The 26,117-nt window shown below is 37.6% G+C and overlaps 1 protein-coding gene across 1 annotated transcript in view; it reads right to left on the bottom strand.

Annotated features, from left to right (window-relative positions):
• TM9SF3 (transmembrane 9 superfamily member 3) overlaps positions 1–26,117 on the bottom strand; it is a 51,786-nt gene that overhangs the window by 9,742 nt on the left and 15,927 nt on the right. Inside the window, exons 3-10 of the mRNA XM_076338600.1 lie at positions 23,572–23,694; positions 18,883–19,043; positions 16,014–16,091; positions 14,923–15,054; positions 14,227–14,393; positions 11,401–11,495; positions 9,338–9,468; positions 571–710 (exon numbers count right to left, since the gene is read on the bottom strand). Of these exons, the coding sequence (XP_076194715.1) occupies positions 571–710; positions 9,338–9,468; positions 11,401–11,495; positions 14,227–14,393; positions 14,923–15,054; positions 16,014–16,091; positions 18,883–19,043; positions 23,572–23,694 (1,027 nt within the window). The remainder of the gene's footprint in view (positions 1–570; positions 711–9,337; positions 9,469–11,400; positions 11,496–14,226; positions 14,394–14,922; positions 15,055–16,013; positions 16,092–18,882; positions 19,044–23,571; positions 23,695–26,117) is intronic.

The raw sequence follows: 26,117 nt of genomic DNA on the forward strand, positions 1-26,117 counted from the left end.
GAATAGGCACCCACCCCTTTATACTCACTTCAAAAATAATAAAGGCTTATTCACAATTCAAACCGTATACCTGGAGTATTTTAGGCTCCCTGCCATCAACAAAAGCCCAGAATTGGGAACAGCGTTGCAAGCTTCTCCCCACCATCACCCTGCAAATATGTCTCAGCTAGTACATGGAGACCATTAAACGCAACAGTTCTGTCTCCAAGGCACATTCAATCCTAAATCTGTAAGAGGCATTAACTAAAGAGGAAAGGTTTAGTTTCAAGATACCCATACAAGAACTGGGTTGGGCCCATCCCTTTTACATAAGAGACTGAAAAGCATTTCAGGCCAAATGTGAATCAGTGATCCAGGACTGTAAAATCTGCTACAACTATTAACTGCACTCGGTGTTTTTATTCAACAGAAAAATCGTATTAAGGAAGTGTCAGTAGAGGTGTTGTTCTAGACACAACTCAATTTAAATAAAAAAGTTATTCTAGAAAAACTTTTAATGATCACATCTGAAAAGTCATTTTAAAGGTACTGAATTGAATAAATCTAGTTAACATGCATGCTTGTCTTTACCATTTTTTCTCTGGTATGGGACGAGGCACTGCATTGACACGACATGGAAAATTAGGCTGCCCTGACAAGTTTCGGCCAAGAATTGTACCAACAAGGTTCAATGGAAGAATGACAAAGAAACAAATACAGCACACTGCCACCTGTAAGCAAAAAATAAAATAATAATTTAAAAAAACAGGTACAAGATGACAAAAGAAGATAACCAACCCACTCCGTATATATTAGTCCTTAGTAGTTATTGCTGTGGAATCATACTCCTAGTTATGAAGTATTAGTCAAAATGCATCTATTTCATCAAATGGAAGTATTTATTTCCTGAGAAACTTCCTAATAAACATTATTAAGTATATTTTCTTGCATCAACTGAGAGAATAGAACCATTACAGATTTTTTTTTACTGTTTTCATCTAATCACTATACTCAATACATTGCAAAGAAATGAAATGGAAATCTTCATGGTACTTCATCACAGAAAATTTCGTCAGCTTCTCTTAAACTTCTGCAGAGTATGCTATCCCTTGGAGTTAATATCTAGTGTTTAGGCAGTTGCATACAAAGCTACAGCTGCTGGGTGCAAAATTTTTAATCCAATACAAAAAAGAAACCCAAACAAGAATTGCAAAGCCATGTCAGAATGCTACCAATCAAAATTTTGCGTTCAATTTTCTCCACTATCCACCAACCAGGTAATTAAGAACAGACTGCCAAAGACACAAGTGACCACTGGTATACATAGATACGCAATTTAGAGGCACAATGGCCCTACTTACATATAAAGATTAGGTTTATGCACAATGCAGCAAAGTCAAGCCAATGTTCCAGCTCTTTCCAATGGAACAGCCTCCCTAAAATTTTACCATGAATCATCTTTTTTCCAGTGTATGTATGTAGCTCTACTTTTGCTATTCCTTGAAGGCAATGTATTTTTATCTTCCAAAATGGGAAAACTTAAAAGTGTTTAGCAAGACGTTCTCTACTTATAACTCTAGCACAAAATGAATTAGCATTACATAGTTTGTTAACTTTTTAATATTGATAATTAAAGACAGAACAGTTGCCTATAATGCAATAACCATAGTGCTGAATATTGACCCTCTGATCTTCTCTATGCAAACATATGAAAATACTGCCTTTTAAAAGCACTGTTGCCTGAGGCTCTATGTACACATTGGTGCCTCCTGAGCAAAGAAGCTATATTCCTCTTTTCACCCCATCAGGAGGCAAAGTCCACGGCAGCACATTAATCCAAAACAATGGACAGAGGACCAGGTCTAAGAGCCACACACTGACTTGTTTAAGCAGCAGTTACTCCAGGATAAATAAAGGCTGTTCACCTATGTTATATCTATGGAAATCTGCTGCAAGCAGCTGACAAGCAAGAACCACTAGGCTTCATGAGATGAGGAGTTGCACTACATTAGCTCAATACAAACTTGGCATTAAGTCAATCACATGAGTTTAAGGCAACATCCGACAAAAGTCAGTGGGTTATCCCTCTGTTACTGACTTGCATACCATTACTAGCCTAGCCCAGATGTGAATGGAAAACGTTGCCTGGGGTTGGATGGGGCAAGCCATCATGCTTCACAGAAGAGGTACACCAAACAGGTGGTCAACAAGCAGAAGCACTGTCCAGACTGCTTTGTGTATCTTTGAGGAGAGGATATTAAAAAATTATATCATGGGCCACTAAAATATGAAGCTTCAATGGTAAATAAGGAAAAGCTAAGTAGTATTTATACTTGCCAATAACAAAGCAGATTTTACACAAGTAACACATCTTTAGTATCTCCCATTTATCTTCCATTACTGGAAAAAACACAGGTAATCAAGCATAGTGTCTTAGGTAGGCCACTGAGGCTGCCTAAGAATAAATTACAGGAGAAGTATACAACTAACTCACTTAACGGATGCAGGTTCTGCACTTGAAAACTGCTCAGTCTAAAAGAATGAGCAGATGAGAATTTTCAGAGAAAAATGTCAAAAAGTATCAGAAACATCAAAGAACATCATCTTGAGTCCTACATTTACTAAAATCCTGACCAAAAAGTCCCAGCTTGTTTGAAATGCAGTGGGTAGAAGAGTCGTTCAAGAATTAAGGCCTGGACAGGATCCAAAGGATTTCTGAGCTGACCACATTGAAACCATTTCCATTTCCAAGAAGAGTTTGCTCTGCTTCCTGCCTGCGCAAGGACCTCCAGGTGTGTCGGGTGGTCCATGGTGCTCTGTGGTGCTCCAGTGGGTAGGTTTCAAACCTGGCTGAAGCAGGAAACTCAGAAACAGGCAGTGTGAAAGGGCTTCTGTATTGCTTATCCAGCCACAACTGTCTTTCACAGTGCGGTTATCAAGGTGTCTGTAGCTTTGTTTCTTGATCTCAGAAATCACCCCTGACTGGGGATAGTGGTAGAAAGTGAATCCACTGCTTTACTGCAAAAAGAAACTGTCCAGGAACAGCTTTGGGTTCCAAGCTCACCTGGAACAAAACTTAGTAGCTTGTAATTGTCCATCTTGCAAAACACATCTACCATAGAGAATCCACGTGGAAAGAATATAACCTCAGACAAGGAACCAAGCAAGGAACATCCAGGCCTAATTACTGATTAGCTGGCAAACTTATAGATGAACAAAAGGCAGTCAGTAGCATCTCATTCTAGTGACACCAACTGTAGAGCTGAATGGCTTCAAATCAGGTCGGCAAGGAGAAGGCCCAACTTGTTCCTGCAGGGCTTGGCTGTTGTGTTGATCGGGAGACTGACTCAGCAGCAGCTTTGAAATCTGCATAAAACAAGCTGAGACAGACCAAGGTTTCTTGAATAATGGATTCACTAAGTACTGCCAACCTGTCCCCAGTACGCTTGTAACTGGCATCCGTCAGAAAATCTGAGTGCTTGTGGTTTTATTATCAGATCAGTCAAGCCATGATTCATAATGTTGTAACATCTTCCATTCTATTAACCATTTGGCTGAAAAATGAACTGATTTCAGGCAGAACAGCTAGCATCTTCAGTGAAATCTAGTAAGCAGTATTAGGTAAGGTCAATGTTTTGTTAAACAATGAACTGCCTGTCTTAATGCTATGCTATGTTCTGAGGACAGCTGGAATTGAAGTGTGTTTTTTCCTTTTTTCCTGGAGCCATTCAGGAGTCTAAAAATTATTTCAGATGATTTTGCAGTGCAAAGAAGGCCCAGCTAAGCAAGCAAGGATGGACCATAGTGCAGGCTCAGGAATGCCTCCCACTTCCACCTGCCTCTGATAAGCTGTCCAAGCTGATAAAGGCATGAATGTTGTGCCTTCTGAGATAGCCCCACACTGGTGACAGCAACCTGCTAGTCTTAGTAGGTTGACCAACACAACCGGTGCTGGTTAGAATCAGCACACACTGTGCTGACCTCAGTAGCATCTTCTTTCTTGCTTTCAACTCACCATCTGACTCCAAGGTAGTCTACCTGCTCAGACTGATGCTTGCGGAAAATTACTTTCTTCATTCTTGACAGTAATAGTCTTCTCTGGATGTGAGAGATGACTGGAGATAACTGGCTTTTCTAGCTTCTCCCTTTTCAGGCATGTGCCTCTTAATTTCAGATCTGAGGTGAAGACACTGCCTCCCTCCCAAACCAAACAGGTAGCGTCTGTTGCCAGAGATGACAAGGGCAGTGATGATGCAGGCTGGGCAATGTCTAAACCTAGAGAGTTTAAATCCAAACTGAAGCAAACACACGGCACTAGGGTACACAAGTTTCTTAACTGAAAAAGAGATGAAGTTATGAGATTTCTGTCTCAAAGATTTCAGAGAATGAGATTACAATGGCGAAAGCAGCTCAGGCACTTACTGGCCTCCATCTCACCATCACAAATGGTAACAGGAAACAAAGGCAGGATCAACACACATACGTGCTCTGCCCTCCCGCAGAAGCGCCTCCCTACAGAGGTCACTGGTAACGTACTAGAAAAACCAAAACCCCAATAATAGCTGTTGCATGACAGGCAGAGATAAGAATGTTAGGTCTTAGCGAGCCTTTTAAGAGAAGTATTACTGTAACATCAGCCAAGAGAAATTCAGAGAACAGTTTTAAATACCACTTCAGAAAACACAAATTATGCAAACAAGCAAATCTACTACATCTACAAATCCAGTTTTCCATCAAGCAAACAAGCACACACTCTCCATAATCTATATTACTGAAGACAAATTACATGAGTTTTTCTACCAAGCCTGTACATTAAAACATACCTATTTCATTTTGACTGTTGCATTTTTGTTGTACAAAATATCTTATTTATTCATGAGCATCTGATTTAGTTTGCAGGTTTTAGTTGCCATAGAAGAGATCATCAACCTCACCAAGCCTGCATTCTTTCTAACCCCTTTTGGTTTTGTTTCAATGGGGAAAGAATATTTTACTGTCCTTGACTGAACATGCAGGATTCAGTTTTCCTTATTTGAAAGGAAACATTGTCAAGAGGGATATAATTTATGTTCCAGTGCCATGTGTTTCATATTTTCTGACAACTGTAGATTAAACTTCATTCAAAGGTGATAATTAAAATTTTTATGAGCATATCTAATATTAAACAGCTACTGGCAGGCTGTGGTGCCTTGACTGCTTAATGCACAAGGGAGAAAAGCAATAAAAATTAACTGTCAAAGCAGCAGCTTGATCTTTCCTGTCAGCTACCAAAACTGCACTCTCAGTCATGAGACTCTCCTCCCATACAGAGGTTACTGAATCCGTACAGTGAAACAGTTTTCTGCACATCATCTGTCCAAACTTTACACAGAACAAGAGAAGAATAGAAGGCTTCAAAATAAAGTGTTATTAATTTTATTACAACTAAGTTGTTAATCTAGGGTGCTGCTTTGGGTAATAAATTGAACTGTTGAAAATTTAGGCAGAAGCATTAAGCTGTGTCTATTTTCAGCAAAAATGAGGTTTTCCACCAAGGGTTCCACAGTCACTTTCAAGCAATTTGAGGAAGCACCCTGCTGAATGTATATAACTAGATTTTTTCCTCTTTTTAGCCAGGTGTATTTCCTTATCTGGCTCAAGGCATGAAAATCTTTGGTGCTACCAGGTCCTCCTTTTTCGGTGGCAGCCAATACTCATATCAACTTAAAGCTGTCAGGGATGACTGCAGCCTGGATTAAGCTACCTGTTGGAGGAAACACTTTTTTCTAGTTTAAACAAGGTATAAAAGATGCAAACACTAGGATCTCGATCCCAAGAGAAATTCAGTGTCTGCAACCTTATCTAATGAAATCATTTTTTAATGACATGCATACTGGAAATGTTAGCCACACAGGAACCTACTGCTCAAATAAAAAAAAATGGTACATCTTAAACAGTTTAATAGAAGCTGCATGGATTCTGCAATCAGAATATTACATTAGTCATAGTAGCTTTAACGGAAATCTTTAAATTATGTGTCACACAGAACAACGTAAGCAATCACAACTTCTGAAATGCCAGAATCAGGATGGTCCCTTCAAATTCAATCATGCTGTACTCTGCAGAAATCCTGCATTACTTAGTAAGTATTTCTGCATAGAACTACCACCGCACTCATAAATGTATGTGGAGAGGTCACTTCACTTGCCATTATTTAAAATTCTTTTTAATTGCTCCACACTCCATTTTTTGCGTATAATTCAAACACAACAAAATAGAAAGATGATTGATAAATACACCAATACAACTGACAAAAATCAACAGAAGGTAAGTCAAGGTGTACAACACCTTCAGAAGAACTCTATGTTCACTAGTAACAGGATATAATAAGCAAAATGCCCCAAAAAATCAAATTTGGGCTCCAAAAGAACAAAGAATTGAACAGTACCCACTGCATTTCTATAAAGGTGAAGGGATGAGAGAAAAACCCCAGACTTTTCTATTTCCTTCCTAAGTTTAGGGAGTTGAAAGCTTTAAACCATTAAGTTTTAAAAAGCTCCCATGTTTGAATAAAATCTGTCACATTCTTTATTGCATTTTGAAGGGAAGGGCAGCTGAAAGATATTCCAGGGAAGAGATTAAGCCTTTGTTCAGGCTCATGGTGTATTTCACTACAGAAGGTTTGTCACAGTATAGGTAGATGGCTTGCATGTATATCCAAAAGGGCTAAAGGCAGAGTCCCAAGACTGAAGAATGATTTCAGGAACAAGCCAGTCCCTGCCACATCTTCGAGATCCCAGACATCGGAATGAGCTACACAAGGTGAATGAAGCTTTGAAGTTCAAAACAGACTGCAATGACAGTGAGGTGTATGAAGGTCCTGAAGAGCCCAATCAATCTGAGCACTTCCAGACAAAATGTGGAAGAGCAGATACCAGGTAGATCAAAGATGCAGCAACTGTGCGTTAGCTTGGATGTCTTGGCTTTGACACTATCAGCTGCCCTTGCCTACATTCCATAGAAAAATCTGTCTGGATGGAGGAATTAAGTCACAGAGAGGAGACTACGTAGCGGTTCCCTGGGAAGTGGCAATGCAAAACAGGCAAAGCACAGGACGTCATATTTAAGCATAGTCTCTTAGCAACTTTTTAGCTCAGAGACTTTTTTTCAGCAACTCGGTTTCTGCTTTTTCTAGATTTACAGTAATCAAGAAGAGGTCGTAATTCTTGCCAGCAATTTAAATCGAGGAGGGTGGCTTCAAGACATGCCAAGGTAAAGGAAGTAATTTCCGTGTTCTAGTATGTTTAGATGGCAGAGGTTTTATTTTTCCAAGAAAGCAGCAGCAGCAGCAAGTTTGCACTAGAGAATTCTGGAAGCTTCTCTACATTGAAAACAAAGGTGGAAAGACACAAAGGTATCTTATCAATAAAGCCAGAGGGCCTCCTGGGGACTTCAACCTGAAGCATAACATGGTAATTTCAAACAATTTTCATTTCCTTCTACAAACCAGCTTCATTAGTTGATTTGAAGTCATTAGAGCGTTGCTTATTCTGATGAAGTTTCCGATTCATAACCTGCTCCTACTAAAAGTCTGCTAAATCCACTGAAGTTTTATTGCCACAATCAATGATTCAAACACATTCATAAAACCTTGAGATCATTAAAATCACTGTGTATAAAGAGTCCTAACACCCTGATTAGGTGACCCCTGAAGATTTATGTTCCCATTTGCTTTTGCATGTACATGTTTCCATGATCTTAAAGTACATATCAGTTGAACAGATTTACAAGACAAACTTCAGCACAGGTGGAATTCCCTTCCCTCAGCATTCCTAACCTCCAAATGGGAATACAAGTGAGAAATGTGGTATCATAAATGCTTGCTCAGCAGTAAAACAGAGCCTCTTTCCACATATCAAAGATCAATGTTGTAAACTTTTCTGACAGTACTGTATATGGCTGCTAGCTTAGGAAAGAAAAACCAATACAATATTCCTTTGGGGCACTGACCAACTAATAGAAACATATCCAAAGATAGAATTTTAGTCTAATTTCTTGAAGAAGAAAACCAGAAAAAATAAGTGGACTGTTTATAAACATGTTTAGCTTGATATTATATTTAGTGGTTTTATAATAATGAATTCAATGTAAAAAGTTGGTATTTAGGCATGCATTGAAAATACTACTAAGGAAGTGACTAGAACCAGCAATGTACATTTAAAGTAATGACTCCTCCATCAGTAGAAAATTATCGAAAGCCTTTGCCTGAAACTGAGAATTGTCTCTTTATTACCACTTATGATTTCTATCACATTCATTTATTAACAATGTGTTCTTAAGAAGTATTTTCAGTCACATACTGAATTTGATTATACCCCAAATAATACAATTTCTAAGACAGAACTTGTGATACGAAGCTTCATTTTGTAGTAGATTTAAACTAAGAAGAAATCCAAGACTACTCAAACATCTCTGAATAGCCTGAACAATTTAGCACATCACAAAAACTGACATGCAAAGAAGGGAGCTATAAAAAAAGGTTAAATCCCAAGATTTGCTACAGATATTGAAAAGAAAACAAGCCTTCCCATATTAAGATATATTTTAAGTTAACAGTGCTACTGCATAAAATTAGAAAAAGCAATTTTATGGTGCATATTTAAAAAAATTCTGCTCTCAAATAATACCCCTTGCAAACTCAAACAGAAATTCTGCCAAAGTGCCAAGTGATTATTTCCTACATTGTATTCACGAGGTTATTTGAAGTTACTTGAAAAGGCCATGACAACAAACAAAATCCTGACAAAAGCCACGAGAAACAAGAAGTCATCATGATTAGATGAGAAAGTAATCCAACCAGCATTGTTTTTCAAGCGACATGGTTAATACACAGACACAAGACCATAACTGGATATTAAATACCACTTCACAAAGTGAAAGCAGTCATTCATTTTCATAAAGCCAGATCTCCTCAGGATGTCTCATCTCATCTTGTTGGCTGATCTTTTATTTTTTCTGCTTGACTGCAATGATTTGGAAGGAGCTTTCACTTGGAATCCTTCTGTATTGCATTTTAGCTTATAACCAGTTTGCATTGCCCATCCAGAAGAAAATTCAAGTTGCTAACTTCCCATGTTGTTATAACACTAAGCTTGAATACAAAGCAGAAGTGCCATTTTAAGCAGAGAGAAGACTGTTGTTGGCATCCAGCAGCTGTTGCTATTGTGATTAAAACGAATTATACTTGAAGCACCTTAAAACCCTCCCAGAATAAATTTCTAACTAGGAAGCTAAAGCTATAACTCACAACTGTATTTAGACTAAAAGGTAGTTTTCCTGTGTCTACAGTGGTGTTTAAATTCCCAGTAAAATGACTCACCATGGTTCCAAAGGGTATAGCTCTTGAAGCATGGTAATAGATGGCAATGAAGTTAATGAAGAAGGCAGTACCACACACCATTGCTGGAATAAGGAAGGCTCCAATGAACATCTGCTTTATCCATCGCCTTCCTGTAAGAAGGGACATTCCAGTGGGACTGGTGAGATACAGTGTATTTTGTTTAAGAAGTTATCAGCAAGCTCTCCAGAATTTATGTATTTGACGACTTCTCCCCCCAAAAGGTAAAAGAATTAAGGAACAACATACTACATCGATACAAGAGCCAAGAGTCAACTAACAGTTTCATTTGACTCCTGGCAACTCACAAGATGCAGCACATTAATCCATTTATAAGGCCAGGCGTAAAGACAGGAAAAGGGATACAGCGTGAGAATATTTCGGCTGAAGAACAGCATAAGCTGACTAAGCTGGCCAAAGAAACCGGGGTATGAAACATAAGTGTGTATGTAAGCTGCAGATTAGTAGAGACAGAGATGGCAGAGCTGGCCCTGTGCAGAGCCTGCTCGCACCCTGAGAGCACTTGAGAGCTCAGCGCTGCTCCCGGGACAACTCAGCACTACAGCTGCTTTCAGGTAGCACCTGCTCCAGGTTGTCTTGACCTGACTAAGCTGACTCCACACATTCAGGATGCATTAAGGAACTGGCTATCCCTGGTATAAAGCAAAATGCCACAGCGTTTAATATACAGCAAAAGTGAACTCGGACATCTTCAACAGCAGAAGAGGTAGAAGGAAAACGATTTCTATTCCCAGGCATAAAGGGAACAGCAACACTTGCTAGCAGTTATTACTAAGTTTAGAGCTCCCTGAGGAGCTCAGAAAAACCCTCTTGGGCCATACCTTAAGAATTTTCACTGTATTCCCTTTACTTTCTATGCTCTTAAATACTGTCTATATTTAAATTTAATACACCATAGATGCATCTAATATGCACTAAACAAAAAACTGTCAGAAAACTAGCATATGCTTTTCAGGACCATCATAGGTATTTTCACCATGGGCCAACATAATCAGTATTTCACGGTTTGATACGTTTGATCTGTAGAAAAAAAAAATGCAAATCTGGCTCAACTATACAGCACGGTACATTTTAGAACAGCAACCCTAACTTACCTAGACCTGTTTTTCTACAAATTGCTAGGTTTATACACAAGCCACATGAAAGAAACATCTAACCTCCAAACTCAGAGTAGATCAGAGCGCAGTTGAGACTGAATACTAACAAGCGTGTCGTGCTAAAAAGATACAAATTTTCTTTAGCAAACTCACCAGAATTATTTTTCCTAAAGCACAATAGAAGATAATAGATATTGGTTACTCTCTTATTGCAGCACAGGGAATGGATAAAGCTAGTGGACTGCAAGGATGTAACTGATCATAACTCAGAGGCATAGTGGGGAGGCACTTGAAGACAGCCTGTCCAAATCTGTTATGTCAGTTTTATTGGGCTTCTGCTCTCTACTGATACTCATTTTGAATTTGCTAAGTATAAAGCAGAGCAGATACTGAAAACTAGAATAACCTTCTTTAAAGGATGCTATAAACAGTTTTCCCCATCCACAATTAGTGGTCTAGTAAGTACTGTATACTCACACTTTCCATGTTAGTAAACGCAGCCCTCCTGGTACCTATAGAGGAAGGCTGTATAGGAGTCATTTGGAAAAGATGACATGAGCTGTTTAACAGCATGTCACAGAAGAGGGAGAGACTATTATACTCTCTGGATGTCAGGAGCCAACCAATTATATGCAAGAATACAACAAGCAATTCATAAGATACAACTGGTAACAGTTCTTTAGCTTTTACTACTTTTAAATTAACCAGACTTCAGCTATCTTTAATTAGAAAATGCAGCCAATACTGCATAGGAAATAATATGAAAGTTAAATACATTCAAAATATTTTCTGTTTGTTAAGAATTTAATGGATTCCATCTGAATGACCCAGCTCCGTGAGGACACTTCTATATTAGTGCAAATCAGAAAATAATAACTTGTCCATTTAACAATGTAATGGAAATGCTGAAACATGAAAACAATTTACCTCCTTGTCTAGCATAAAGGCTTCCTCCAAAATATCCATTCACTGGTGATGTTGCAGCATAAACAAATATAGCTGTACTAAGCATTGATCCTCTCCTACAAGAAGTGATTTTTTTGGTAAACGAAATAGAAAAACAAACAGTATTAGAGCAAAGATTACAGTAAAATACGTATATTTAGCAGAAGCAGTTATTTAATACTTTTAGGTAACGTAAAAATCTGTAAAATTGTAAAAATCTGTAAATTGTAAAATCTGCATAAGAATGAAAACTGTTTGTATCCAAAGCTTCTGGCCAAGTCTCATTCGATCTGGGAAAAAGAGTTCCGACATACTACATTCTTTTCTAATATGCACTTATTTTCACTGGAGTACAAAATCTCACCTCTGATCAAAATACTCTGACATTTGGATGTGTGTACCTTGTGTATAAAGAACTGAACTATTTACATGACATACATTAAGTGTAAGGTTCCACTATTGCAGATAAAAGGTACTCTTTGCTTGATATAAAGGCCAGTATTAACCAAAATATACTAAGATTGTGAATGATGTTTCTGCCATCCCTCAGAAATTAACTTTTAAGATCGGAAGTGATCATCTTACAGAAAATTAGAAGACCTGATTTAGAAACTACAAAAACTATAATGAAGCCACAAATCAGCATGGAATAGTCCAATCAGAAAAGTTTAGTAATTTTTAAATTATCATCTCATTAAATGTTGGAGTACTCATTTTGGCATAATTTTTCTAAAATTTTACATGCAAAGCTAATAATTTTAAATCACAAAAGCCATCTCCAAATACATTTTTAAAAATTGTGTCTAAGAATAGCAAGATATAAATGTTATTGATGAATAAAGCTGTTTCCCCATGTCCCTCTGCTACTCTTTGATAGCAAAAAGCAGTAGAAGGTTTTCAGCCAGCTTGCTGTACTTTCTTCAAATTAGTTGTTCCGAGACATTCCAGACTATCGGCATTTTGGCTTTTGATGAACTATTACCGGATGCCTGCCCTACTCAAAGATGTAATCTTTAGTACAACCGGCTTCCATGACTGCACGGATTGAACTAAGCAAATATACCTGCTGGTCACACACACTAAAGGAGCACTATGCTAACATTTGCTTCTTTAAAAAAAAAAAAAAAAAAGCAATAGTTCCATTTTAGAAAGCTACAGGTTAGACAGAAACCAATTTTAACACTTCTCCTAACTTAAGCCAATTTAGAAACACGTGCAAAACCCCAGAAGACCATGCACAGTCTGAAGTGACACATGTAAATACAGGCTACCCGTAAAATGACCAGCAGATGTTGATCTAAAATTACCTCAAAATTCCTATTCTTGAACTTACTCACTTATGTTTCAAATATTCTAATGGAAAAGCTTCTCAAAACACAAAACCAGTATTAATAAATTAATAGCTGACATGACCAAATTTCACTGAGATACCTTTAGTTGGCATCCGCTCCATGATCCCTAAGAGTTTTAACAGACCTGAAGAACACTGACAGGCAATCATTCTCGTAACTCTGGTTTACAGCCTTTTTCACCCACATCACTATTCTCCTTAAGAATTGTCTGCACCAGATTTGGTCAATTGTTCCGTTACACACCCAGAATTAAATTCACTTTGAAAGTGATATAAAGGCCTATTGCAATAAAAGACTAAGTGCATATATCTTTTTAAAATTACTGTTCTGACACATTTTACAATTGCCATTACTAACTTCCAGTGTCCCTACAGTGCACAAACATTCTGAAATGGTTTCATTCCCTCCCTTAAAAGGCTGACATGCTGTACAATTAAAAATGTGTATGTAAGTCTATCCAGAAATGTAACCATGGGGCACAGGGGGGGAAAAACACCATGTGAAAAATGAAAATATGTCAAGATACTGGTACTACAGAGAGGCTTTTTAAACACACCATTAAAAGGCAGCTAAATTCAAAAACAAGAGTTCTCTCTAGTGGCACATTAGAAGTACTACAACTTGTTAAAATCAATAGTTACAGGTGATACTCAAGGGAAAACAGAACAGAGATTTGAAATTTTAGTCATTGCTTAAAAAAAGCACTTGTTAAAAAAAAAAATTCCCCCCAGTATCCAAAATACAATCACTACAGAAACAGATGAAGTCCATCCAGGACACCAAAAACCTCAAACATGTAAAAGGTAAAGGAAGAGAACGAGGTGAACTGCAAGTGGTGTGTTAAATTTAAACTGGAGTACTATTTGTTTGTTTTAAATGAATTCTCTCCAGTCAGGACCACAGCCCACCTATTGCTGGAGATTTTACATGCAACACAAGCTGAGCAGTATCTGTTTGAAAGAACTTAAATTAAATCTCCATTCCTGAGAAGACCTGTGAATAACATTGGCTTAATGCACTGTCAGCAGTAAACAGGACTATTCACAACACAGCACACTCCTACTTCAGTCTTTACAGGACACAGCAGGGAAAATAGGGTAAGAAATATAGTAATATCTTGTCACTCCAGATGAAACGAGGAGTGAAATATGTACCTTTTAACATTTATTTCCCATATAAACTACCTGTGATGCTGCAGAACAACAAACTAGTTTCATAATAAATCGTGTAAAAAGCAAGCATGAAGAGTAAAATTAAAGGAAACCAACTCACGTGATAAGAGTAGGACAGTTTCACTACAACTTAAAAGAGCCCTTCTGAACACTACATCTGATCTAAAGATAAAGACTAAAGACTCTCTAACACTTTTTTCCAGGCCAGTTAGAACATTCATTTTTGCAATTATTTTGTTCATTTAAGCATTTATATGCGGAAGGCATGGCACAATTATACTTACTCTGTGTATAAATCTTCTATCATTGCAACAACAATGACTATAAGAGACACAGCAAAAATTTGACAACCAGAACCAATAAGCGATGAAAATATTAGAGGATGACTGGATGGTCTAAAAACATCTCCGTGGACCTGCTTCCATCCGTACTCATCACCTAGATCTCTGTCCTAGGAACAACAACAAAAAAATTTTAAGTCTAGTCACGACAAGTAATGACAAACACACAAGCTAGGCATATATTAAAAGTTTGATTTATTAAAGCAACTTCAAGTGCAAGTATGTCTTCTCTCCTGAATGCATCAAAACTAGGAGAAAAGTTTACTTTTCAGATGCTTACGAAGGCAACAAAAATTACTACCTGAATGTATGATGCAGTAAAATCTATCAGATTCCCTCCCTGTCCCTAAAATCCTCTGAAGTGCTTAGGAGTATACACAGGCTCCTATTACACACTCAGAATGGACCTCGTTTAACCGAAGTGTGGATATGAACAGTAATCCAGTGACTACAGACAGAATTCTGGGTTGCAACCTAGGAGCATGTTATAAAGAAAACCAGTAACACTTTCAAGACACACATAAGGCAGTTTTCCATCCAATTGAAGCCATTCAGAGCTGCCAACACAATGAATGTACAAAGAGAAAATGATAAGCCCTAAAAAAAAGAGATTTAAAAAAGTGTGAATGCAGATCTTACCATATCATCCATTTCTTCCTCCTTGCTGTATCTTGCATAATCTTTTCGCAAAGTTCTCATTAATATCATAGACACTAGGCCAACCAGAAAGATCACCATCATAAAAGAATTGAAAATTGAAAACCAGTGAATCTACAAAAAGAAAACACATCCCTAAGGTTTAGAACCGTAAACGTGTTTCAAATTTGTTCTAATAAGGATAAATCGTTGCCTAGCAGGACAGCTTGTCAGCACTAGCTAAGCAACAATAAACCCATATTGTAAGTAACACTACATTTGTAGAAAGTCTCACTAAAACTGGCCTGTGAAACACCATACATAAAGCTTTTCAACAGCCAAACTTGCTCATGACAAAGTTATCACAGCTTAGTTAAGCACCAGCAAAGTTCGAACAACTGGCTGTGTATGCTCCCGTGGTAAAGGCAAGGCAACACGATGTACTGCTGCCTTCCTAGAGAACGGGTTTGAGTAGTAAGAGAGACACTCACAGTCAAAAGCCAAAGGAACCATTGCTTTGCACAGGACCAAAATGTGCAGCAGCATTATTTTGCCTCTGACAAGCACATCTTCCACTTTTCACTGAGCTCCAAACAGAATCCAAACCCTCTAATTTCAGAAAGTAGTATAGCTCAGTATACTACCCTTAAGGGGATTACAACCGCAGGTTTAAACCTTCACAACTGACATCGCCAACCAGTTTAGGCTAATGCTTTTTGCTTTGCATTTACTTCAGTAAAAAGTGTACGTCTGTCCAATTGCAGTTATTCAGCTTACAAATCGTACAGTTGTGTCCCTGAAACTTCATTGCTTCCGATCACATGAATATATTTTCTTGAACTGTGTTGTATTTGCTGCAGGCTTGAAGCTTGCCTGCACATTTACTGAAGCACTCTAAAAAGCTGGAGCCATCCTATTTGAGCAACAGAACTATCACTTAAAACCTAGTCCTAGACCTCCCTGTTTCATTGTCCCAGAACACCTGGGACATCCAAAAATTCAAAGATGTCATCCAAAAATTCCATGACATCTTCTGAACTAAAGCAACCATTTCGAAGGGGTATTTTGTAAGGTTGTTTTAGAAGAACACATACTCTGTGCTGAAAGAAAGATGGGTCAAGATACTTGTCAAATCGGTCTTCAAACTTCACATCTGATTTCTTCCATTTCACCTAAAGAGAGAAAAATTTACACTTGAAAAGCTCATTATAATATGTTCAGCTATACTCACATGCAGAAACCAAAAACACATTTTAAAAGTCATCCACTTTGTGGATCCAGATGTTTTCTTCAATATTAACCTAGGTTTTGGCAAAAACAATGGACTGATGTTCTTAAAGACTGACATGTACAGGTCAGACATCGAATAAACGTCAGCCACCTTGCCTCATGGATCTAATCTTGTCTATGCTTATGTTTAAGAACAAGGAAGAATCAGTCTTGCACTGTCTCAGCTCTCAGTGTCTCTGCGAGACTAACCAAAGATGCAAAAACTTCTAGTTGTCAAATACAACAAACCCTTTTCATGATTATAGAAGGAGCTCATAAAGATACTCATACTGAAAGTGCCAAAACCAAAATCCATCAAATGATCCTGTTTTTCAGTTTTGTCAAATGAATAGTTCAAAGATCATGGGTTTTTTCCCCACAGTAGATACTCGTAAAACGGTAAGACAATACCTTTGAAAAATCCTTCCAAATTTGCCCAAGTTTTCAGAACAAAGGATAGAGAAAGAAAGCATGTTTAAAATATGTTCAAGAATGACGTGCTAGAAAGCAGTGGAATTTTTCCAAAGATTTTTTTTTCTGACAGCACACTCCCTTTTCTCAACATTTCCATGTGCTGCGTTGTATGAAGAGAGGCTTGCGGAGAACATAACCGGTGTTCATCGAGCAACACCCTCTACTTCTGCTCCCCCAACAGCAGCTGAGATCTGTTTTGCTGCCATGCACTGGGACTGGTATTCAGTGAAATCATCTGTACCTAAATTCTCTGAGTACAGTGCCCAAGAAAAAAGATGCAGTCTAGCAGAAGTGAGGGAAATGAGAAGATGTAAGAGCAGATTTAAAACAGATGCCAATAGGAAAGAAAAGGGCATAAACTGAGATACAAGCTGGCTGGAAGGGAACTGGGTAAAAGGGATCAAGCTGGACCTTAAAAAGACAGACAGTAAAATTTTAAAAGCTAAAAGCTGCAGCCTAAAATCTGTAAGACCACAGGACTCTGCAATCTAGACACTTCAATTGCCAATAAATAATGCTGAAACCAGCTGGAAAAGTATGTGTTTATGGCCATACTAGTACAGGGTAGCAGCATATTACTGCTATCAGTTACTCCACTAGCTGCACAGAGGACTGCTTTGGATTTAGATTTCATTGTACTAATGAACAATATGGTGCTAATACGGTAGCGGAAGGTATTTTTCAGAATTTTTGCAGGATTGCATTTAAAAATTAAAACTAAAACAATTTCAGAAACTGAACACAAATCTACACTAAAATTTTTTCAAAAGCATGCCAAGATTAGGAAGTATCAAGATTTTTAGTGATCTTGAAACAAATGGAGCCCCCTTGTGCATATCTTTTTAAGTATGCACTTATTCAGTATAGAAGAAAGCATATAAATGTAGATTGAATATCCCTATCACTCACCACAGTCCTGAGACAGATTAAAACCCCCAAGACTCAAGTATTACTCACTTTAAGGTATGATATTGATGTTCTTCAGTTCAAATTACAACCTTGTTCAAGATTAGTAGCTCAAAACATTAATAGCTTTCAACATTCTTTTAAGCAGATACATTTCTCGTTAGAGCATCTGCCACTAAGAAGCACTGCTTAGAACAAATCCACCAGAGACAATCTGTGAATTAAACACCACACATGCCAGCCCAGCAATTGCCCAGTGGTGCCAACAGAATTGCATAGGTAAATCTTGAGCTCTGTACACTAGAAGTATTTTAGGGGAACATTTACTGTTATTTTCATTACTGGCAGGTACTCAGTGCTGTCCACCTCAAAATTCACAGAGCAAATGGACTGTAATGCTGGTGGAATTTGAAATAGAAAAATTCAAAATTTCTACTATCAATTTTGCAGTAGAAATAGGGAGATTAGTGTAAACATAACTCTAGAAAGCACATACAAAAACCAATTATCTTCACTTCAAACTGTACAACTTATTCAGCACAAGACAAATGTAATAGTGGCAAGAATATCCTCTGAAATAAAATCTTATGCTGACACCTACTGCTAACACGTTGTAGAAAAGCAACACATTAAGAATGAGTTTCAGTATACAAATGTGGTGAACATGACAAGTGAACCATTACAGATTTAAGTAACATCAAATAAATAAGGAGGAAAAATGAAAAATTTAATTCATTATCTCAGATCAGCAAACATTGTTTATTCATTACCTTTTATCACTGCAATTCAATATAATAGCAGAGGGCTTCAGAGAAAACCTTACTAATAAGGTTATATAAATAAGACAAATTTCTACTGGAATTGCAAAAACAAAATAAGCTTTGATACTAACTGCTTGCAAAGGATGAAGGCTTACAGTGGGTTTTGGTACTAGCTCAGAATCCAGTTCAAAGCTATGATGCAAATGTCAGAGCTCCAAACATCAAGAAAATGTGTACCTGCTGGGCGGTCCTGTACATTTCTAGTCTCTATACCTTTTGGGACATCTTCTTTTCCCACCAAAACACTTTTCCGCAGATTACGGAAGCTCCAGTTTGTTTGAAGCGTTTCAAAAATCATCATTTTACATTTATTCTTAATAAACCTATCAAGGTTTTTCAGTAATGAAAAAAAAATATTTGAAGGAATGAATATGCATCTTCCTCTAATATAGCCTGACGTATCAATACATAGTTGTAGGTATACAAATACCTATTTTTGAGCTATTTCACCATGTAGAATTTCTTATTACAGATGCATCACCAAATTACTTACTGAATATGACATCTGGATTTTTGTGTTTGGTACCAATTTCACCTTTCCTTCACTGGTCAGATTGACATCTACAATTCTATTTCCATTGTAACCGATTTCAAGTTTTTTGTAGGTCCAAAGGTAATAATCTTCTCCATTTTCATCTGCTTCTCCAACAATACCTGCATAGGAAATAAGCATAAGCATCTATTACAGGTACACTTTTCAAATATTCTGTAATTGTTTTTTTTAAATATGCATTACAAAAGTTTTGCCAGCTAAAAAAGCAACGTAACTACAGTAAAGAGAACACAGCAGACCTTACGCTCTTCTTTTCAACTGTAATACCTGGATTACACCTTCAATCCACAGGTATCTGCAAGAAGCATTTTGTAATGACATTAAAAGAAAAAAGCATGCAGCTATAAACACTGCAGAAGAAACAGAAGACACATCAACAGTTCCTCTAGTTTTGAATTCTTACCAGATAAACAACTAGCTGAATACAGATTTAATGTCCATGAACAGAACTTAGCCAAGACCTCTGTATTTTCCCATCTCCCATCTATCCCTTCACTCATTTTTCTTCCTCTTAAAAATTCTGCTTTCATTCTGTATTCCTCATTCGTTGACTCCCCAACACATACTTTTTGCTCTCATTTGCACACAAGCTTCCAATGATTGCCAAGAATGATAGTTTTTTACTACTCTCTCTGTTACTTTCACTGAAAAATTCAGAAAGTTATCATTTACTTGAAGATTTTTATTACCTCCAACACGGAAAGCTGCTCAGATGCTCCTGGAGCATCAGAACTCAACTGAACTTAATATTAGCCACGATTAAGTTCTTACTTTTCAATAAATTACTGGAAGATGTCTTATCTACTACAGAAAAATTCCAGAAAATGTACTATGCTGGGGGGGGGGGGGGGGAAGTCAAGTCTAGCAGTCACGAAGTTCACAGGCTACAAGTGTCATCTTTAATGTCAAGACCATAATACCAAAGATCACATACAAGATGGAAAGCCACAATAAAAGCAGCACTCAAGACAGACAAAGGTGGGGGGGGAGTGGGAGAACAAGTAGGTGAAGGATATGGAACAGGTTACCACAAAGGCGCAGATATATGAAGGAATGGCACTTGTGCATTACCTGTGCTTTTTAATTTTCCAGGTGGACTTTTTCTGTCATGTTTTTCACTCATGCTCATCTGTCAGGATTGCCTTGTATATGCCATCGACATGAAACACAGGCCAGTTTGTGCCTATGCCATACAGCCTAGCACCTGGCATACCATCTGTTCCCATGGTAGTATCCAAAACCATGACAATACAGACCTCTAAACTACTAAAAGGACATTCTGGTCAATCACTACCTGAAGGAGTGACCTAACACAGTGCTCCATATACTTAGGGAGATGTCCTGAAACAAAGACAGTCAAGCCGAGCCACTCCACTGTGGGGTAGCAATTCAGGAAAAAATAGAAAATGGAATCATTTTATCTGAATGCACTTAAAAAGATCCGGTTGCCTTCTTCAAGTCAGAAAATAAAGTGTAAACCTTCCAAAGCCCTCAAACAGCAGTTGGAAGTCATTACCTTTAGTTATCAGCAGTAAAGAAAAGTTATTTTATGCCTAGTCTTTACTGAAAATAGAGTACTCCTTACTGGATATTTTGAGGACTTCCTAAGGAGAATTTCAAATATTAATGGTTGTGCATATGACTTTGACATCAGTAAGCCTTGCCAAGGTGGAAAACCATGAAGAACATAACTAAAGTTTGCCAGGAGACAGGAGGAGTGCCACAAATCCATTTGGATGAGCGCAGAGAAGCGAGTGGTCTGCTTTAAGAACAGAATTAAACAGAAGTTGCCTAGAATTCTCAGCAAACGTTAACACCATTCAAATCCTTTTCTTTTAAACTCTTCAGAGAATACTTACTTTCTTTTGGTAGCACAAAAAAAGGACTCTAGCCATTTACATTTAGGGAACAAAATTTTGGTTTAATCTAGCTACAAGACACAGATCAACAATCAAAAAAAAAAAGTGGATTGGGTGATACAGTACATACAATACACGCTGGCTAGTAGGGTTCTCAGGAAAGGTAATCCAAATGAAGTGGATCAACATGATAGCCTCCACATAATAACAAAAAAGCCATTTCAGCACAAGATATTTTTAATGCAAGCTGAGGGTAACCAGTTCCGGACACTATCTTAATAGAACAAAAAAAAACTTCTCAGTGTTCAGAGTATTTCAGAGATGCCATCGTAATTAATAAAGTTCTTACTCCCGTGTACTTTAAGCAGTCCTAATGTTTTTCACTACAGTTACTGAAACTAACAGCTATGCGATGACACTCAGTCCAGCAAAAGATACTAGTTTTCCTTAGTATCTCTACCACCACATTACGCGGTACTAGGCAAGTCTATACAACACAGTCGAAGACACCAACAAGCTGGAGGAGCCATGTGTACAGTATCACTCATGCCATATTCATAACAGAAATGTTTATAATAAAAACTGTTCAGTGAGCAGCAAGTCTCAGAGCTTTAAGTTTTAGGCAGCACTCAGAGCGTGAAATATTCCTACTGTTGAACAGAGACCCATCAAAACCAGAATTAATGCAGATAAGCTATATTTGCAGTTTTCTAAACTGTACTTGGAACCCAAAAGTCAGAAAGACTTGTTCAGACTTGCAGATAAACACTTCTGATCAGTTCAGGTGCATCCACTCCTTTCTCAGCCCCGCATCAAGAACCAATTAATTTTTTGGAATAAAAGCCAGGCTAATACTGACTGACTAATCTGCAGTCCTGTTAGTTTTACCTAGCCCTCAGGAGACATAGACCAAAATCTTCAGCACCACTTGCTTTCACACCTGATGTCAGATTATATCCTTGCATAATATTACCAGTGCTTGTGATGCTGCAGTCATCTATTAAGTATCACAACTTGAGGTCCTGGTTCCAAACAACTATCAAAACCAGCTTCTTAACGTCATACAAAGATGATACCTAGATTCTGCATGTTTGTTAGCTGCAGCATTAGGAATGACTTCTTGTGCTTACAAAGCATACTACTGAAGAACATTAAAAACACTGGAATCACGGCAAAATAGATTTTTCAGCTGAGAGCATAAAATTTAGTCAGTACATAGAAGATTTAGTAAGTATATTTGTCCTTCAGTATTTGAGGTGAGGAAAAAATATTCCTAAATAAGATCAGAAAAATCAGTCCTAAAAAAGAAAGTCTCCAAGACTTGCTAGCCACACAAGATTGCAAAGAAGTCAGCTTAGCACCCATCATCCTTGGGCAGTCTAAAGCCTATGTAGCTGCCACTAGTCTGGGAAAATCATTCATTGATCTTTTGCTGAAAGGCCAAAAGCATTAAAAATATTGTAGCAACAACTGTCACTCATGGATGGTTTTAAAAAGCCTACCAGCAATTGTGCAAGAAGAATAGTAAAGGCCACACAGATTAATTAGGGTCTACTCCAAGCCCTGCCACAAAGCTGTTACGCACACTAAGCAAATCAGCTGAAAAGAGCGAATACAATATATGAGTATTTCTCCTGTCAGGCATTATAATGTCATCTCTTAAAAACAGATACATTAAAAAAAGCAAGAGCTTTCCTGACTAACAGATAAATAATAAATAAATAAAACACTAGCATTTCTGGCTGGAGCTCACGTTTCAACAGCTAGCTACTTTCTAAAAACAATTAAAATTATAAGAAAGAGCTAAAAAACCAGCCTCTGTCAGAATGAATGAATGATGGGTATTCAGCATACTATCTATCAAAGAACTTCTGTCATGTGGCTTGAAATGTATTTTTGTAGGTGTTGTGGGGTTTTGTTTGTTTGGGGTTTTTTTTACCTCTTTCTCAGAACACAGGCAACAAAGACCTTACCTTAACAAAGTATTTTGTGGTGCTTTTCCTTTCCCTTCAGTTTACATCTACAACAGGGAGATTAGGGCTTGGGGAGTTTGGCTGATTGCTATCAGTGCAAAATGCAATCTGCAGAGCACTCTTTACTAGGTATGTGATCACAGGATACAAGGGAGTGACAAAAAACAGAGAGCTTAGGAGACAATGGCAATAAGGACACATAAATTTTAATTCAAGACATAAGTACGTCTAAGCCCAGATTAATAACACTCAGCAAGAGCAATTTTAAGAACTGTATAAGAACAAATAAAATAAAACTACTTCATATAACCACAGCCTGCGCATGCAAAACTGTTTAAAAGTCACTAAGTTACCATAAAAGTAAATCGAGCAACTCTTGCGTTATTAATAAACACAAAACCCAGCAAAATAAAGCTAAACCATTGAAAGAGTTTTATAAAAATTGTTATTCATGAACACGTTAACATGGATCTTATAGCTGACCTATCTAATTACCACTTACTTGAACATGTAAAAGATTTTAACTCTAAGAACTTGGTATTATTACATCAGTGCTTGAGAAACAAAAGAGCTTTTCATTGTTTTTGTAGTTCACTAGTATAAGCCACTCAACTGTTGCACTTTATTGCACTTTCAGTGCAATAATCTTTCAACTTATTTGTATTATTTAGTTACATAAGTTCTACATACTTGTGAGATTCTCGTAAGGAAGCTTAGTCATTAAATTACTCCAAGAAACCCACTAGCACAGGACTCCTGTAGTTGTAATCAAGTTGTTTACGCATAATATCACTCACCCCATATCGGCAAGTCATCAATATACATCTGGTACCAATAGTGATTTTTGATAGCATACACAAATGCATCTCGTCTGCCTTTGTCCAAGTCAATTTCACAGTAAGTAGTCTGCATTACATCGTCTGCAAAAAATTAAAGCACAGTTAATGATTTATTAATGAGCTGGCTCAAAGCGAAGGCAAACCAAGCAAATGGAGGAATACACGTTGCTGGAGTCTTTAACCCCTCCTGGCTATCCTCAAGTAGGTAACAAAAAAGGCCATTTAAAAGGGAACCATTAAAGCAATTACATGATTGCTTTTGTCATTCTACCTTTCCCATGCAGAAGCTTCCCACAGACCGGATAAGGAAAGGTTTCGAACCGTCCTTTTGCTACTTCACCCACACTAAATTAAGATCCATTTGCTGATGGCAGCTTTACCTGGACAAATCATGAGACCTCTTTTACTTTTACAAGAGGTATGAAATTATTAACAAATACCTAAAACTGTGTACAATATTATCTCTCCATTTGAGTATAATCAGGCTCACCGACTAGGAATACTGTTTGTAAAAACTAAAACTTCTTAAAGTTCTCAGCAATTTTCAAGAAATTACCATGAAGGAAGAAACACAGCCATCAGGGTAAAGGTAGAGAAAAAGGACAGAAGACAAAAATAGGAATAATGCAAAGAATGCACAAGAGGCTGCATTTGGAAATAAAATAAATCCACCTCTTCAAGCCAGAAAGCTGTTTTTCTCCCATCAACAATTCAGAAGTAATGCAGTTAGCAGCCATTCTTTCACATCCCAATTTCCTTCCCTAATGTTACCTTTTCAAGTGAAACAAGACAAGAGGGCTCATGTTTACAAGAATTCAGGCAGCAACAGATTTAGAGACAAAAAAAACCATTTGCTGCTTAGTGAATGTCTTCACTCTGCAAATAGTGAAACAACGCGAATGTAAATAATTCCAGATCCCCCTCCCTCCTCTTTCTGTCATCACTGGAATCGAGGACCCATTTCTAGTACATAAAACTAATTTGTGCCCCAAGTACAGCTCTAATCTGCATCAAAATTCAGCTTACTTTCTCCTATACACTAACTGCAATATAAAGCTTAAAAAGAAAATCAAACCACCTGCACAGAAAAAGCACCAGCAAGTGAAATATTTCCAACACAAAACATTATTTCTGTGATAACGACAATTTGTCCAAATGAAAATATGCACAGTACGTCTGGTCAAGCGAAACCGAAGGAAAGCCTGGTGAAGCAAGACAGTAAGAAACCAGCCAAGAGCAGTCCTACAAAGTTGCAGTGATTTCCTGTAGCCCTGGAGAAGATAGTGGCCCTGGCTACTCTGGAATGGATGCATCTCTTTCTCTTATTTCTTATGAAAACTTTAGTATTTTCTATTTTTGTTTCTTTCAAGACCTAACTAACACGCTCTAAGCTTCATTTTTTCACTGAAAAAAAAAAATTTAGACTGACTTGTTAGGCAATAAACCTTCTGCTGGAAAAAAACAAAACCATTCAAGTCAACATCTGTCCCAAGATGACATTTAGACCATGGATTACTTCTTCAGGACCCATACTGGTACATTCAGGACAAGGAAGCCATTAAAGTTGGCACACAGCTGAAACACAGACTTAAAAATCCAGGACTCAGTTTGCATTTATGCCTCTACTGAGCTGGATCCTATACTTTTTGGACTATGTTCCCCCCAAAAAAGCCTCTGCTTGGCACTTTTTCACTTTAACAGATTTTTTTTTTTTGAGACATCTTGACATTAATTAAAAGAAAAAAAAAATCAGAATCCCTATCTTCTGGATTTGTTGCTAAGTAGGGAATAATTCTTTCCAAAATACTTGGCACTTTATTGTCACTCTCTAGCAGTTTCATATTATACTCAAAGGATAATGCCTTTCTAATGTTAAATTTTTTTACTCACAAAGGATTGTTCAACACACAGTGGTCAAATGAAAATATACTGTGAATTAAAATAAGGGTAAAAGAGAAACTGGTAGAGGCTGTTAAATGAAGCGTTACCTAGCGCCGGAGCATGGAAGCCTGATCCAGGGAAGTGCTATGGGGGCCAGGCTGGTTTTAGGTGGCTCTCTCCTGACTGGTTCACACACACACACAGCGGTACCAGCACAACTGAAGGACAACCCGGGGATGGGAGCAAGTGCTACTACTGAAATAAAAATCACATGAACTACAAGTGCTCTTTTTAGAGACCTTTCCCATTTTATAGCCTGAATACAGCAGCCTTTGTTTGCAGTTAATTAACCAAGACAAAGCTGGTATTAGATTGTAATCTAATACCAAGTTACGCCATGGGCTTTCAGACCCCTGGAATTTGCCTTTTTTTTTTTTTTTTTAAACTAACTGAAATGAGCCATTCTGCATCTAAAACTCTAGGATGTAAACAGTGGATTTTGCTGCTGTAAAAAAAGAAAAAAAAAAAAGAAATTAAAAAAAAAAGACTTTGAAATATCATTTGAAGTGAAATGACTGCACTGACATCCGACCAGGCTGCAGATAGCAGCATGCCACCAAAAA

The sequence above is a fragment of the Aptenodytes patagonicus genome, chromosome 5, assembly GCF_965638725.1.
Source record: "Aptenodytes patagonicus chromosome 5, bAptPat1.pri.cur, whole genome shotgun sequence".
In the NCBI taxonomy this organism is placed as follows: domain Eukaryota; kingdom Metazoa; phylum Chordata; class Aves; order Sphenisciformes; family Spheniscidae; genus Aptenodytes; species Aptenodytes patagonicus.